Raw genomic sequence first — 11050 nt, 5'->3', positions numbered from 1 at the left:
TTCATCTGTGAAGCATTGTTCTGCTGCATAACAGATTGCAACTTAATATTACCAGCCTGCTGAATCATCCCTAAACTAAACTTCTGCTCAACATCCTGTATGGCTTAAATATCCTGCAAATGCTGTGTTCCATACTGTGATACTCCATACCCACCATCCTATCCAGGCCACACTGTCAAGTTAACTAGTTTAGTAACAGTGGCCGCACTTACTGTCTGCTTCTTAATGACAGCCGGATTTTGTGTATATATGATTAAATATACACTGATAAGTGCTGTTGTATACTTAGGATTGAAGAAACACTAAAACACATTTTAGGCCTCAGCGCTGAAAGAAAATCAGTACTGTGGATGCCACTAATATAACATGATAGTTATTGAAAGCTTAGTAAATATAAATGAAGTGGAAAAATATGAAGAGATAAAATTATTTTAGCCTCACCACATGGAATATTTATATCCATCATTATAAGTGGCTCAAACTGCATTGCAACTGTCTGATGATTTTCTCTCGACAGTAAGCAGTGCTATATGGGACTGTACTGCTGCATTCTCATTTGGGTAATTAGGCAGCCAACATAGAAACTCAGGGAGAACGCTGGCTTTGTTATTTGGAGAGATTAAAGAGTTGCAAGCGTTCAAGAAAACAAAAGAAGGACAAGAGTGCCCTCTATTGACTGCTGAACAAACACACAGAAGAAAATACAGACACCAGTTCACCTACTCATTAACACAAACATCTAATTGGCCAGTCACATGGTAGAATTTCAACATGTTCAACACGACCTGCTGAAGTTCAAACTGAGCATCAGAAGGAGGAAGAAAAGTGATTTAAGTTACTTCTTACACAGCGTGGTTTGGCGCTAGATGGCCTGGCCTGAGTATTTCAGAAACTGCTGATTTACTGAGATTTTCCTGCACAGCCATCTCTAGGGTTCACAGAGGATTATTGAACAAACAAATAAATAAAAACATCCAGTGAGTGGCAGTTTCCTGGATGAAAATGTCTTGTTGATGACAGAACAGAAGTCAGAGTGAGAATGGACAGACTGCTTTGAGCTCATAGAAATCCCGAAACAATTCAAATAACCCCTTATTACAACCCAGGTATGTGCAAGATACAAAATGAATCCAATACTGAATGCAAAACAAGTTGAACCTCATTGCAGATGGTCTACAGAAGCAGAAAACCGCACCAGGTGCCACTCCTGTTAGCTGAAAACGAGAAGTTGAGGCTATAATTTGCATAGGTTCACAAAAATTGGACGATAGAAGATTAGAAAAACGTTTCCTGGTCTGATGAGTGTTGATTGTTTTGTGGCATTCATACATTATAGGCTATACCTTGCATCAACAGATCAGGTTGTTTTCTTAATAATACAATAAAGCCTTGTTTAAACACCACAGCCTACCATTATCATGCTTTTATGACTAGAATGTGCCATTTTCCTGATGGCTACTTCCAGCTATGTCACAATATACTTTTTCGGGGCATTAATTATAAACGTAGTAAAGATAAATTAACAAAGATTTTTTTTATTTTCAAAATAATAGTTTAATGAATCCAGAACAGTGACCTAAATGCATTTGTGGTGGCATTTTCAGTGTATGTACAATAGAAATATAAATTAAAAAGTCCTTTTAATATAAAATAACACGACATCGAGCTGATATTTTCAAGTTCAGTCACAAAAATATGAGAGTGGAGTTCAAATAGTGTGAAAATATTATTTTAAAAAACTGATAAAAAAAAAAGTCTTTTACAGTTCATCGTGCTGGTAGGTGAACTCCCTGGCAGATATAAACCCATCTTTATCTTCATCCTCGTTTTTGAAGATGTCATCCACCATAACTTCATGATGTGTGTCGTTGGGCGAGTAGCCATGTTTCTCAAATTCCTTCTTCAAGTACTCTTTTACCTGAAAGGTGTGGAGAGAAAATAGTAATGACAAAATAGATAGCCAGATAGCCAGGCAGACAGATCGCAAGCTAGCTAGCCAGATACCTCCAGTCTGGAGAGCTTCCAGTCATCATTTAGATCCATATCCCGGAAAGATTCGTGTGACCTGGGCCCATTTCGAATCTCCATGAGTTCAATGTCAAAAATGAGGGTGCTGCCTGGAGGAATTTTCCCTGTAAACCAATAAAAATGTCCAAGTGACAGAGATGTTACAGTGGAACGTTTTGTTTTGTTTTTTCTGTATGTGTTGCACATAGTTTGTGTTACCTTTTCCTTCCTTGCCATATGCCAGCGATGGAGGTACAGTCAGCTTCCTGCGCTCCCCTGTGCACATGTTCTGCAGACCCTTATCCCAACCCTTGAGCACCTCTCGGATCCCCAGGGTAAGCCACACAGGGTTTTTATCCCCATGTTTGCGGCTATCAGGAGTCAAAAAGAGACATGCAGTCAATATCCGGATGCCATACAGAGGACTGATATGCCAAATGTAAGTGGAATGAGGGTTAAGTGAGTGCCAGCCAACTATGTGAGGATATAAGTGTTGAGTTTGACTGTACAGCTGCACAAACGCAGAAATATGAGATGCTGCACATGTTCAGCGGCGTACAGTTTTAATAAGCAGTTGAGACTAAAGTATATGCAATACATGCATCACTGTTACATTTATTACCTGGAATGAAACATGGTGCCATTACTCTCCAGAAATCCCTCGTAATGAACAAGAAGCATGTCTCCGTTTTTTGACTTGCGGTGACACATGAAGGGTTTGTGTATCACCTCAATTTTCACTTCGGGCTCGGGCAGTTTTCCCCCAGTGACCAACACAAACAGTGATGCCAATAACGAGCAGAGAGAAAACAAGATCATACTTATAGATAACAGCACTTACTCATGAGAAGTGGATGAGATAACTTCAATTTCACTCTCTCTTTCTACAGAATTTAAAATAAAGACATGTAAAGAATGCCATACGTGGCACCCAACTTCTGCGACGAATGCACCCACTGTTGAGCTGTCTGCCCTCCTCCATCTGCAATTGGATAGCGTCATTCCTAAGCCCCGCCCTTTCTTTAGAATCTCTTCTTTCATTGATGCTTCCATGTGCCAATCACTACAATCCACACCTAGGCTACTTAAACCCATATGACGAAGGAGGGGGGCGGGGTGTGGTGAAGAAAGGCGATAGTAACGCTCAGGATCGGCTAGTGGCAGATTCACGAAAAGTTTACGCACTTTTATCGACGTAGTTGGAATGCAAAGCGGTGGACGTTACTCCGAAAATCACACTCGGGCCCAATGGAGTCGCTACAGTCAGCTGGGCATCACGTCCTGTTGTGATAAACAAGTAATGAACGGGAAAAACACGCAATTAAATAATGGAAGGAATGCTGTATAAGTGGACCAATTACATAAGTGGTAGGTTAACACTAAAGTCTTTGCGTGCTTTCCGTTGTAGAGCTCGTTTTGAGGCTGCTAGCTAGCATGACAGCGAGTTTGTGACGTTAAAACGGACGAGCTACCGTTAGCTGCCCGCCAGCTTTGGTAGCGTATTGACCACTAGCATTCCTATCTTTGATAAATTAGCTGTTCAGTGAATTAGAGTTGAGCCGTTACGTCAGTCTTAGCTAGCAGCGCTCGGTCATGTCCACCACCTGTCGTTATAATCTGACTTCACAACCAATTAGTTGTTGCTAACATAACTTAAGACTCGTCAAGTTCACGAAGCTGGGTAACGCTGTATGTTGATGACTTTTCTAATGCTAAAAACTAAGTGCAGTTTACAGTAATGCCACAGCATTGATTCGCTTATTTTTCCCATACGCTTTATAGGTTGGCAGCCTCGCTGGTTTGTGCTTCATGGAGGAACTTTGTCCTACTATGACTCTCAAGAAGATGCCTGGAAAGGGTGCAAGGGCAGCATTAAAATTTCCGTTTGTGAAATCCAAGGTCGGTGTGCTCCACTTTACTCTGTGCACGGTTTAACCAGAGCAAGCATCCTTTGGGTGCAGTACTGACAGGCATGTTCCCTTGCTTGCTGCTGTTTTTTTTTTTTTTTTTTAGTTCATTCCTCTGACTCTACACGAGTTGACCTGACCATACCAGGAGAGCAGTACTTTTACCTCAGAGCCATCAATGCAGCAGAAAGGCAGAAATGGCTGGTGGCGCTGGGAACAGCCAAAGCTTGCCTTACAGACAACCGAACCAAGAGAGAAAAAGGTATTTGGATACTTTACAAGATACTGTTGCAAGTAAAAACAGGGTAAAAGCGTTTAGACCTGGAATAGTACAGACCATACTTACATACAAGTGTTGTAAGGCATTTGCACGACTTCTCAAACTCTGATCTGCTGTCTGTGTGCACAATGAATACAGAGCTTCAGGAGAATACAGAGGCGCTGAAAACTAAGATGTCAGAACTCAGATTGTACTGTGACCTTCTCCTCCAACAAGTAAACAAGATCAAGGAGAATGATGAGCTAGGAGACACGCCAGAGGTAAGGTTAAAGTTTGGATGAGCTGATGAAATGTGATATGCTGCTGTTAGTGTGAAACTGCAGTATAGAGTAGCTAGTTTGCAGTTGCTATGTACGTATTAATAGACAAGAAACAGTTGTTGTATACGTCTTGAATCTTTTGGCTTGGATTTCAGCAGATTTCGTTAGCAATCTACACCCAACATGTATGTTTGTGTTTCCTTCTCAGATGGGTCTAGACACTGGGAATATGGTGAAGTCTACATGCACGACTTTCCTTAAGACTCTAGAGGAATGCATGCAGATAGCAAATCGTACTTTCACTACAGATTTGGCAACACAGAGTCCACCAGGAACTCCTCCAGTAGCACCCATCAAACCTCAGAAGGTATACTTCTCTCACCAGCTCTGTGTGGGCAAGCTAGTATAATTGCTCTGGGATTGTTTTCCAAAAATCAAAATATGCGTAGTCACCCAGTGTTTGTCTGTGTTGTGCTGTCTCCACAGATTAAACACAGCCATCATTTAAATCAGAACCTTGGAGAAAAGTAGGTGGCTTCTCTTACTGTATTGAATGATTTTATCGCTCATGAAGTGCCACGTAGGTGCTAAAGGTAGCACAGAGCAAAGAGATGTTCAAACAAAAATACAGTTTCAAAAGGTTTCTGTTGATATTCTGCCATTGTTGTTGCATTTTGTCAAGGGCATAATTTCTGTCCCAGCTTTTTAGAATTGACACATTGTCCTGAAACATATTACAGGTGGAAAGATTTGTCCGAAACCTCAGGAGAAACAATTGCACATGACAGCCAGACCCTTGACTCCGGGCCAGAGGGACCAGATGAGCCAGGCAGACCAGAAAACCAATCTTCTCCATCAGGTAGGTCAGGTTGCCAGCCACTCGCTTTTCTTGCTGGGGAAGTTCCTGAACTAAAAACCATTACCGCATTCCACAAAGGAAAGACTACACAGCACTCAAGGGCCCTGGTTGTTGTTTGTGTATTCTATGAACTGAAGTGAATAGATTATTGCCTTTTAGTGAGTACAGTGATGGATGACTTGTTCCATTATTACATTTCCCTTAGCAGTGACAAAGCCTTTACACAAAGGGGCCATTGCTGAGAAATAAGACTAGTCTTTTCATACTTTATTACTTTGATTGGGATCTATATAGTAAGTCAATGGAGATGCAGAGGTTTTTAATGTTTATTTTCTTATATTGTATTTTAATGTAGCATAAGAAAATAAATTAATATATGCAATATAGCCATTTAAAAAGATAGCTGTCTCTTTGTGAGTGCTCGTATTTCTTCATATTGTCATCTCAGCTATACAGCTCTGGCTCTGGGTGCAGCTGCTTCACCCACCTGCTATTCAAATCTTCTATTTGCAAGCATCAGCCAATAAGAAGAAAGTTGTCTTACAGGGAGAGATGAGGAACCTAAAATGGCTTGAGTTGCTGTACCAACTGTGAATTTGTGATGCTACTGGAGTAGCTTTCTCAGGGTCATAGGTCGTGTTTAATAAAAAAAATGTGTAGACACTAGACTGATTTTTGACAGTCTAATTTGCAAAAAGACTCATGCATCGTTGTTTCATGCAGACACTGAAACAGCCAGCAGCTCAGAAGTCCACAAGGATCAAGTTAATCCTAGCTTACCTACTACCCAGACCACCCCTGAGATTGAACACTATGACCAGCCAGCAGAGGGGGATGACGAGAGTGAAGATGATGAACAAAAGCAGATAGGACAAGAGCAGATGGACAAAGTGGACCAAAGTCAGACGCATGACAACAACAATGGGGACGTGAAGGATTTTCGACTTCAGCACCAAGAAGAGGGTGAAGAAGAAGGCGAGATTCCCAGAAAGTCAACTGAGTCAGAAGACACAGAGCAGGTGGAAACATTCTTCAGCACAATGAGTCACAGGTATGAAAATGCCACTCAGGAAGCTCACATCCCTTAGGACACTTTACTTACTGTGGGAATTTAAGTATACAATTGTCTGTGATATTTCACTGCTGCAGTATTAAACTCATTTAATTTATATGTATAGTATATTTGTAACTAAGGCTCTGCGCTTGTGCTGTATCTTCTGACTAGACTGCACAGTGACTTAGTTTGTTAATAATAATAGTGCTGCAGTATTGCACAGAATAGTTTAATAACAAGTTTGAAAAAGTCAGTTTTTAAGATCTTACAGTCAAGTGTTTTATATCAGTGTGTTCTCTCTTGATCACATGACACAGAGAGGCCCTCGTCTGATATTTGGGTTTGTAAACCTGTTTTGTTAACTTTTCTTTCTTTTTCAAATACTTTTTTTTTTTTTTTTTTTAAGATTCTGAGAGTGTAATCGAACATGTGGCTAGAGTGTGATTTACATCTGTACTGTTTGAGGTGAATGTTATTGTAATGCAGGAATCAAACAAAGGGAAAGATTAGTGAAAACCACCGCTCTTTTAAGTTTTAGATGAAGTAGTCTTGGGTACTTTTGTCAGAGTTGCATGATGTTTTGTGTGACTTGTCTCTCTGGCTTGGTTTTGAAATGTATGCTCCTCTAATTAGTGTGGATGTTGATTAAGCATCCACAGTATTGTTCTTCTAATCTTTATTATCATGTTTTCTTTCTGTTTGCTTTTGGTCAAATAAAAACTGATATGGGATAGCTTCCCTCTAATATATTCTGCTGTTTGAATCTATTCTACTTCTTGTTTTTTGTTTTTTAGATTTAGTGATATAAGACTGGATGACGACAATGGTATCCCTACACAAGAGTTTTTGGACTCATGCTATGCAATAGTACCTGTATTAGGTAGGCCGGTTACTTTAAGCCTCTCTTCATCTTTATCTGACACCCTGTTCCTAATTCTCATGGTTCCCATTTGCATTTCTTGTAATCTCAGCATTTTTAACTCCGATAAAGAAAAAAAAGACAATCACTTTCATTTGCTGTTTTCCCCCTCTTTTATGTACATGTTCTGTCCTTCATAATCTTTGCAATTAATGAGGTGGCAGCTTTCTATCACAGGTTCTTCATCACACTTTTCCTTCATGTCTCTGTTACTTTCTTTTTGCACATGTATGTCTGTCTTTAGTTGTTCTTTGTAGCCCAAAATAATATCATATGACAAGGTTAATCATAAGAATTAGGTCATGCACATTTTTGTGCTGTGTGCACACTTTGTTACTCACAGTGATAAAAAGTCGCCATTCACAGAATTACAAAGTGAAGAAGTGCAAGACCTGAGTAACATGGAGCCAAAAACATTGTTTTTTTGTTTTGTTTTATAAAAAGGGTCTGCCTTGTTTGTCAGAGTTATTCCTGTGTTAACAAATACCAAGGCTGAAGTAGGATTATTAGGAATTATCTTTAAACAACAGCTTTCAATTAGCACACATGTAAGAGGTCGAAGGGAATGTTAGTCTGTATTTCACATGAACTGACATCAGTAAAGGTTACTTACAGTGAGCTGTTTTCTAAAGTTAAAATTACTTATAAGAGAGAAACTTGATGTATGTAATGGTTGTCTATAGATAAACACATAAAACATCTCAATAAGCTTAAATTTGTATCTGAACTAACGTGACCTCTTAGCTAAAGCCTATTCCCAGCTTTGTTTGAAAGTTTACAGCCCACAGTGATGGTAACCTATTTTTGTCTGTGTGTGTCCTATACTTAATACAGTCCAGTAGGTCTTAGAGTGCACCGTAATCCCTCATTTCAGTGTTATATTTAGTTTAAATCTGAAGGACATCTAAGCAGCCTGTTATTACTTAAAAACATCAAAACATTGTGCACTCAAAGTAGGACACAAGTTGAGAATCTGTGCTTCAGAACCAGCAAAAAAAAGTTATCATAGATTCTCTCTTCTCAGACAAACTGGGATCCACAGTGTTTGCACCAGTTAAAATGGATTTTGTCGGAAACATAAAGGTAAGAGCACATGATTTTGGTTAATCGAAGGAATAACAGTGAAGTTGGTCTTTAAAAGTTGCTCTAAATTATTCAATCACATTTTCAAAACTGCATTAAAGAGTAGAGTCCAATCAGTCATACAGTTTGTCAATAATGAGGTATTTATTTCATTCCCCTTTTTTGTTTAGCTTTAGTGTTCTGTCCATTTCTTGTTAATATTTTTTGTCAACAAGCATATTTAACTATATACTGTGTATTAAATATTCATTAATTGCAGTTAGTCGTTGAAAGTCAGAACAGTCTACCAGAGTAGAGAGTACTATGTCACAGTGTCTCGTGTTCTGTTGTAGAAAATTCACCAGAAGCTGAGGTCAGACCCTGAGAGCTTTTCTACACTACAGTCTATTGTGCTGCATGAAGTAGAGACAGATGTTGCCCAGGTGCGCAATTCTGCAACAGAGGCTCTGCTGTGGCTCAGACGAGGGCTGAAGTTCCTCAAGGAGTTTCTGTCAGAAGTCAACGCTGGAGAGCAAGACATCCAGGGAGCACTAAGTAATGCATTTCTGTTTTACAATGCACATCTTAACATAAGTTCAAACACGTAAAAGTGTTGAATTGTTCCTTCTTTTCTTTCACCCAGACAACGCTTATGGGAAGACTCTTCGGCAGTACCACGGGTGGGTTGTCCGTGGTGTATTTGCTGTAGGTATTTTTATTTTTTTACCCAGTCCAGTATTAATACCTTCTGAGTATATTTATTCTTTGTGTGACAAGTACTTGACTTTTTTTTTTTTTTCCCCCCCCAGTTGGCGCTCAGAGCTTCCCCGTCTTATCAAAGTTTCACAGCTGCTTTAGTGTCAAGAGAAGGTGACAAGCTGAAGAGCGATTTTATCAACGGCATGCACAGGGATCTGGGAGTGTATCTGCCTGCCATGGAGAAGCAGCTGGCCATTCTTGATGCATTATATGAAGAATACAACCTTGAGTCTGACGAGGTGGTGTGAAATAAGAACAAGAGATGCTCACGGTTCAGAGAAGAACAGAGCCCCTCTGAATGGGCAGAGTAGTGGCTAACTGCTGGAAGAAAGGTGTACAAAGTAGTGTGAGACTGTCTCGTGTCATTTTGAGACGTTTCAGTAGTTTTTAAACTCTACAGCAGGAGAGGTTTTGGTATGAAGAGGGTGTTCATGTGTGTACTTACGACCCGAGAAGGGTTTAACTGAGCAGTACAATTAATTAAGGTTGGTTTGAGGAGATTTAAATTCCAAGTCTTGTTCCAGAGACCGGTGACAGCGAAGGTGTTTCTAATCTGATTATGCAGACTCCAACCATAATTATTCATTGTGACATTTGTTTCTGGTTGTTGCTGTATTGTGGCTTAAGGCGTACTCTACATGCTTTAAGGTATTTAAGCACAGGGTATTTGGTTCTGGTCAGTTCCTTGTAAAATTGTTTGATTCCCTTTGAATTGATCAGTATGATCAATATGAAACTATTATCAATGTTGTTTTTTTTCTTCTTGGCTTCAGTGAGATACGATGATGCTTCCAACTAGCACAAAGCACTATTTTTTTTTTTTTTTTTTTTTTTTTTTAGCAAAAAAAAAAAAAAAAGCAAAAACTATTCCCAAAATGTGTCTTAAGTATGTGATTGAATTACGTACTAAGCTAACTTTTAGTCAGTTATATAAATATTTTCCTGTACTTACTATAAAAGCTTAGTAAACATTACTATGTGTATATATTTTTCCCTGAAAATGAATTCAGATTGTGCAGTTTGACAATGGATTTGTTGTGTTTTACATAATGTCATTGTGAGCTGTTGCTCAAAGTTTCCAAGTGGACCAAAAAGGAACTGTCATGTGAATGGCTTTAGCCTCTGCTGCCTACAGTAACTGAAAACAAGAAAGGAAACCGCATAGCTGTTAAAAATATTGACAACTGCTGTTCATGTGGACATCTGCACAAACCTATGCATTTTTACAATGTCTATTTATTATACCATAAGTTATAAAGTTCACATTAATGACATGAATTGTTCTGTCCAACTTTTGTGTGAATGTATGGACATTTGTATTCATAAGGCATGCTTTTTACTGCATGTTTGGTGTATTTAGCAACAGGTGCCAGGCCAAGGGCTTGAAGTGAGTAAATGAGTAATCCTAAAAGTGGTAGTTACAGAACAGTAACCATTTTCAGCTTATCGTCCATGCTATTGTACATACCATTGTTAAGTGTTGTTACCAGGTGTACTTAATATTTTATTGATGTCGAATTAGTGAAATGATCAGTAAGACTGCTCTTGCAGGCTGGGTTAACATTTGACTGCAAATTCACTGAGCCATTTGAAAAAAACAAAACAAAAAAGCAGGAAAATTATCTTAGGGCTTTAAAAAGAAGCTTACCGGATAGTATTTTCAACTTTATTATTGTTATTTTTATTTTAAGAATGCAAACACTTAAAAACTCCTGTACAGTAAATAAGTCATTTGCAGTAGGTTTACATCACAGGTGTGCAATAGGCTTATTTCTGATGAGTTTTAATATTAATCCTTTAGATATTCTGTTGTAATATTACAACAAATAATTGTTTTTTCTATGGATGTAAATAAGATGCTATTTGATTTTTTGCAAAATAAACATAATTAAGTTGCAGTTTGTCTTCTGTCATGCTGAAGTTAAATATGCTACCATGTGGTT

The 11050-nt window shown here is 38.9% G+C and overlaps 2 protein-coding genes across 3 annotated transcripts; one reads left to right on the top strand and one right to left on the bottom strand.

Annotated features, from left to right (window-relative positions):
• Positions 1–938: 938 nt before the first annotated feature.
• On the bottom strand, positions 939–3024 carry fkbp14 (FKBP prolyl isomerase 14). 2 transcript variants are annotated; one of them, XM_082550310.1, is made up of 4 exons: positions 2849–3024; positions 2227–2378; positions 2005–2132; positions 939–1918 (listed from the first exon to the last, which is right to left on the bottom strand). In XM_082550310.1, exons 1-4 carry the CDS (start codon positions 3007–3009, stop codon positions 1760–1762), a joined length of 600 nt encoding a protein of 199 aa, XP_082406436.1. In that variant the 5' UTR covers positions 3010–3024; the 3' UTR covers positions 939–1759. The 2 variants fall into 2 exon arrangements, with proteins under 2 accessions (XP_082406436.1, XP_082406437.1); XM_082550311.1 differs by having other exon boundaries at positions 1534–1918; positions 2630–2958.
• A 98-nt stretch (positions 3025–3122) lies between these two features.
• On the top strand, positions 3123–9937 carry plekha8 (pleckstrin homology domain containing, family A (phosphoinositide binding specific) member 8). Its single transcript, XM_082550309.1, has 13 exons — positions 3123–3375; positions 3790–3906; positions 4021–4176; positions 4333–4454; positions 4663–4821; positions 4941–4981; positions 5195–5313; positions 6037–6364; positions 7162–7247; positions 8311–8369; positions 8702–8903; positions 8992–9053; positions 9158–9937. The coding sequence occupies exons 1-13, from the start codon at positions 3336–3338 to the stop codon at positions 9353–9355; spliced, it is 1689 nt and encodes a 562-aa protein (XP_082406435.1). The 5' UTR covers positions 3123–3335; the 3' UTR covers positions 9356–9937.
• Positions 9938–11050: the final 1113 nt, after the last annotated feature.

Source organism: Aulonocara stuartgranti (genome assembly GCF_965226115.1).
Source record: "Aulonocara stuartgranti genome assembly, chromosome: 11".
In the NCBI taxonomy this organism is placed as follows: domain Eukaryota; kingdom Metazoa; phylum Chordata; class Actinopteri; order Cichliformes; family Cichlidae; genus Aulonocara; species Aulonocara stuartgranti.
The sequence above is the reverse complement of the archived record's forward strand: the minus strand, read 5'-3'. Positions and strand labels throughout refer to the sequence as shown.